Source organism: Amia ocellicauda, chromosome 7, assembly GCF_036373705.1.
Source record: "Amia ocellicauda isolate fAmiCal2 chromosome 7, fAmiCal2.hap1, whole genome shotgun sequence".
Classification (NCBI taxonomy): Eukaryota; Metazoa; Chordata; class Actinopteri; order Amiiformes; family Amiidae; genus Amia; species Amia ocellicauda.
This window is the reverse complement of record NC_089856.1, coordinates 16,247,455-16,251,114: the sequence shown is the minus strand read 5'-3', so window position 1 is coordinate 16,251,114 and position 3,660 is coordinate 16,247,455. Positions and strand designations below refer to the sequence as shown.

The 3,660-nt window shown below is 45.0% G+C and overlaps 1 protein-coding gene across 1 annotated transcript; it reads left to right on the top strand.

Moving 5' to 3' along the window:
- The first annotated feature begins 572 nt into the window (after nucleotides 1-572).
- On the top strand, nucleotides 573-3,423 carry lin7b (lin-7 homolog B (C. elegans)). The gene is made up of 6 exons (XM_066708737.1): nucleotides 573-681; nucleotides 1,779-1,897; nucleotides 2,231-2,302; nucleotides 2,378-2,587; nucleotides 2,717-2,880; nucleotides 3,049-3,423. The coding sequence occupies exons 1-6, from the start codon at nucleotides 645-647 to the stop codon at nucleotides 3,068-3,070; spliced, it is 624 nt and encodes a 207-aa protein (XP_066564834.1). The 5' UTR covers nucleotides 573-644; the 3' UTR covers nucleotides 3,071-3,423.
- The last annotated feature ends 237 nt before the right edge of the window (nucleotides 3,424-3,660 follow it).

Sequence of the window (3,660 nt, the reverse complement as noted above, 5' to 3'; positions counted from 1 at the left end):
ACGCCAGTAAAGCCCTTTTTAATAAACTGCACCATTATTGGCTGAAGCCGTTTTATGTGAGCCTGAAGTTTTATTGGTTAAAATAGGCGTGTCTGCTCCTATTGGCTAGAAAGACTGAAGTGTGTTTGGCACAGTGCATGATTGACAGTTGGTCTGTTCGTCTGGAAGTTTGGAAGTTCATCGGTCCGTCTGGACGTTCATTGGTTTGTCTGGAAGTTTGTTTGAAAGTTGGTGTGGTTGTCTGGAAGTTTGTCTGTTTATATTAATTAATAGCACATTAATTGCATAGTTGATCAATGTAATTACGGATTATTTGACACGAATCGGACAAATTAACAAATTACTTGACAGATTCCTGGATGAATTTACTACTATATGGCCAAACTGACGGCTGAATGGCCAAATTGACGAATTTCTAAATGAATTTCCCAATGAACTACCAAATTGACGGACGAACACTTTTGGCACAAACGGCGCTCCATAGTTTTCTCCAAGGAGACACGGAGATGCTTTGTATATCCTCAACAATCCTACCAATCAGCATGCGCCTCGCTGGTTCTGAACCCCTCCTTTCTCTGTGTAAATCCCCGCCCCTTTCGCCGCAGTGTGCTTCTTGCTGTTTCAGTGACGTCATAGCTGTCAAAATGGCGGCGATGTCGGAATCTTTGGGGCTGGAAAGAGGTAAGACCTATACGTCTTTCAATCTCCTATTGTATCTAAACACCGAAACCATTAGTTTCCAAACGGACCCAAATGCATAAACCATTTAACTAACGGTTACAACATTTAATTCATTATTAATATCTGTATGTAGGAAGCTCGGTGTTTTTAATTCGTTCCTCTTGAATTACCGTCATGTTTGTGTGTGTGTGTGTGTGTGTGTGTGTGTGTATATATATATATATATATATATATATATATACACACACACACCAGTTTCTCCATTTGAATCAATTGGATTTTTTTTTTTTAACGATATTCAGCCAACTTTATACCAGCACAACCGTGTCATGCACACGGTATAGTCATGTTATTATAATCACTATCAATATTATGACGGTCGGGTACGGATATAATCCGCGAGATTTAGATGGAGAGAGCGAGGGCAGGGATTTACGTTTTATTAATAATTATATTAACGTCATTAACATGACTGCGTTAAATATGTCTACTGATAATAACGTGCAATTGCTTCAGAAACGCATAGATTGTAATGGAAATGGAGTCGGACATTGAATTGCATTGACACGCGCACACGCGCTACTATCGTACTATTCCCGAACAGACCTGTGTACAGTCCGGTCGGCGTCAGTTCTAACTCGGACAGTATTATTAGTAAGCTATTAGTAGCTATTTAAATTATAATACACTACACTGCATTAATGTGTGTGTGTAAAGTGTACTACACTAAACAGCAGTGTTTGTATGCGTGTTTTGGGGCACTAAGCGGTAGTAGTGCACGTGTAAAGGATAGACTGGCTATCCTACTTTAATGTTTTTTGTATTGACTAAATAGGATTGATACTGATAATTGATAATACTGTCAAGTGTGTATGTTTCAGTCTCTCTGTGTCTTTAAGTGTGGTTTGTGTTTAGACTGTCTGTATTAACTCTCTCCTCGTCTCTCATATCTCACTTTTTCTAAATGAGTATAGTATGAGTAGAGTATTGATGGGTCCACACAGTCAGTTAGTCGGTCAGCTAGCCAGCCAGTATCGGCATTAACCCCTCCTGCTCTTTCTCTCCCTCCCCCCCTCCCCGTCCGTTTCTTGCTGTAGATGTGTGTCGAGTGATCGAGCTGCTGGACAGGCTCCAGCGCAGTGGGGAGCTGCCACCCCCGAAGCTGCAGGCACTGCAGAGAGTCCTGCAGAGCAAGTTCTGTGCCGCCATCCGAGAGGTCAGGGCAGTGACTGCACAGAGGGCAGTGGACAGCATTGGCCTGGACAGAGTGGACTGGGGTGGACTATAGTTTTACTGTAGGGGAATTTTATGTACTATGGTGAAGTGTAGTGACTGACCGGACAGATTGGACACACCAGACTGCAGTGGGGTGGACACATTGGACTGGACTGGACTGGACTGAGGTGGAGTCGGGTGGTGACTGGCTAGAGTGTTCTAATGTGGACTAGGCTGTGTCAGTATTGACATCTCTCCCCCTCTCTCTCTCTCTCTCTCCATCTCCCCTCCCCATTTCTCTCCCCTTCTCCCCCTGCCCCTTTCTCTCTCTCAGGTCTACGAGCAGCTGTATGACACTCTGGATATCTCGGGTGGGCCGGAGGTGCGAGCTCAGGCTACAGCCAAGGTACAACAAACAGAGAGTCAGTCAGTGTGTTAGTGTGTCAGTGTGTTTGTATTAACCCTCTCCTGTCCCCCCCAGGCGACAGTGGCAGCCTTTGCGGCGAGCGAAGGCCATGCTCACCCTCGTGTGGTGGAGCTGCCCAAGACTGAGGAGGGGCTGGGCTTCAACATCATGGGTGGCAAGGAGCAGAACTCACCCATCTACATCTCCCGCGTCATCCCAGGGGGTGTTGCCGACCGGCAGGGGGGGCTGAAGAGGGGTGACCAGCTGTTGTCCGTCAATGGGGTGGTCAGTGTCAGTGGTGATAGATTGTTACACTGACAAATTGACTGACTGACATATTGTTTGACTGATTGACTGACACACTGAATGAGTGACACATTGACCCCTCTCTCTCTCTCTCTCTCTCACTACCAGAGTGTGGAGGGTGAGCAGCATGAGCGTGCGGTGGAGCTGTTGAAGGCGGCGCAGGGCTGTGTGCGAGTGGTTGTGCGTTATACCCCCCGCGTGCTAGAGGAGATGGAGGCACGCTTCGAGAAGATGAGGAGTGCCCGTCGCCGCCAGCAGCACACCAGTTACTCGTGAGACATTATACCATTTCTGTTGAACTACTAAATCCGTACTACTCAGATACAACACACACCAGCTACTCATTAGCTCCTGCACCCTTGCTACACACATAACCAGGCATCAGTACCAGTACCAGTAACCTTTCTCTCTCTCTCTCTCTCTCTCTCTCTCTCTAATAGGTCCCTGGAGTCTCGAGGTTAGCCAATCGCATCCATGCTCTCCTGTGCTGATTTCCCCCCCCCCCTCAGAGAATTCTGATATTAATACATTTTCATTCCAGAATACAGTGTTATTCCACAGTTAACAGAAGGAGAATTAATTACAGTTATAGACATGGAAACCTAATAAGTTTGTATGTAGTGGCATCCAGTCAGTGTGTAAGGATAGTTACCTATTATCATTATGGAGATGTTTTAATGTTTGTTTGGGTCGTGTCAGTAGCTGAGAGAGAACAATGTTAATAATAATGTGAAATCTATTCATGTTTTTGTTTGTTTGTTTGTTTATTTATTTATATTTATTTATTTATTTATTAAAGTGAAAATACAATGGGAGATCTACCTGACTGTTTGTGTCTCTTCATCTTACTGTTCTTGAGTTCTGATCAGTGTGTATCTTCTGCAATTTCTGTAAACTAACAGCTACATTAATACAGAGGGAAATCCAGACACAGTCACACTCTCACACACACACTCCCAATCAGTGATACTGCTAGGAGGGGCACCTCTCAGAAGCCCTGGGAGGATGAATCATGGTGTGGAAGCAACTGATCAGCAGGACTCCCCTGATAG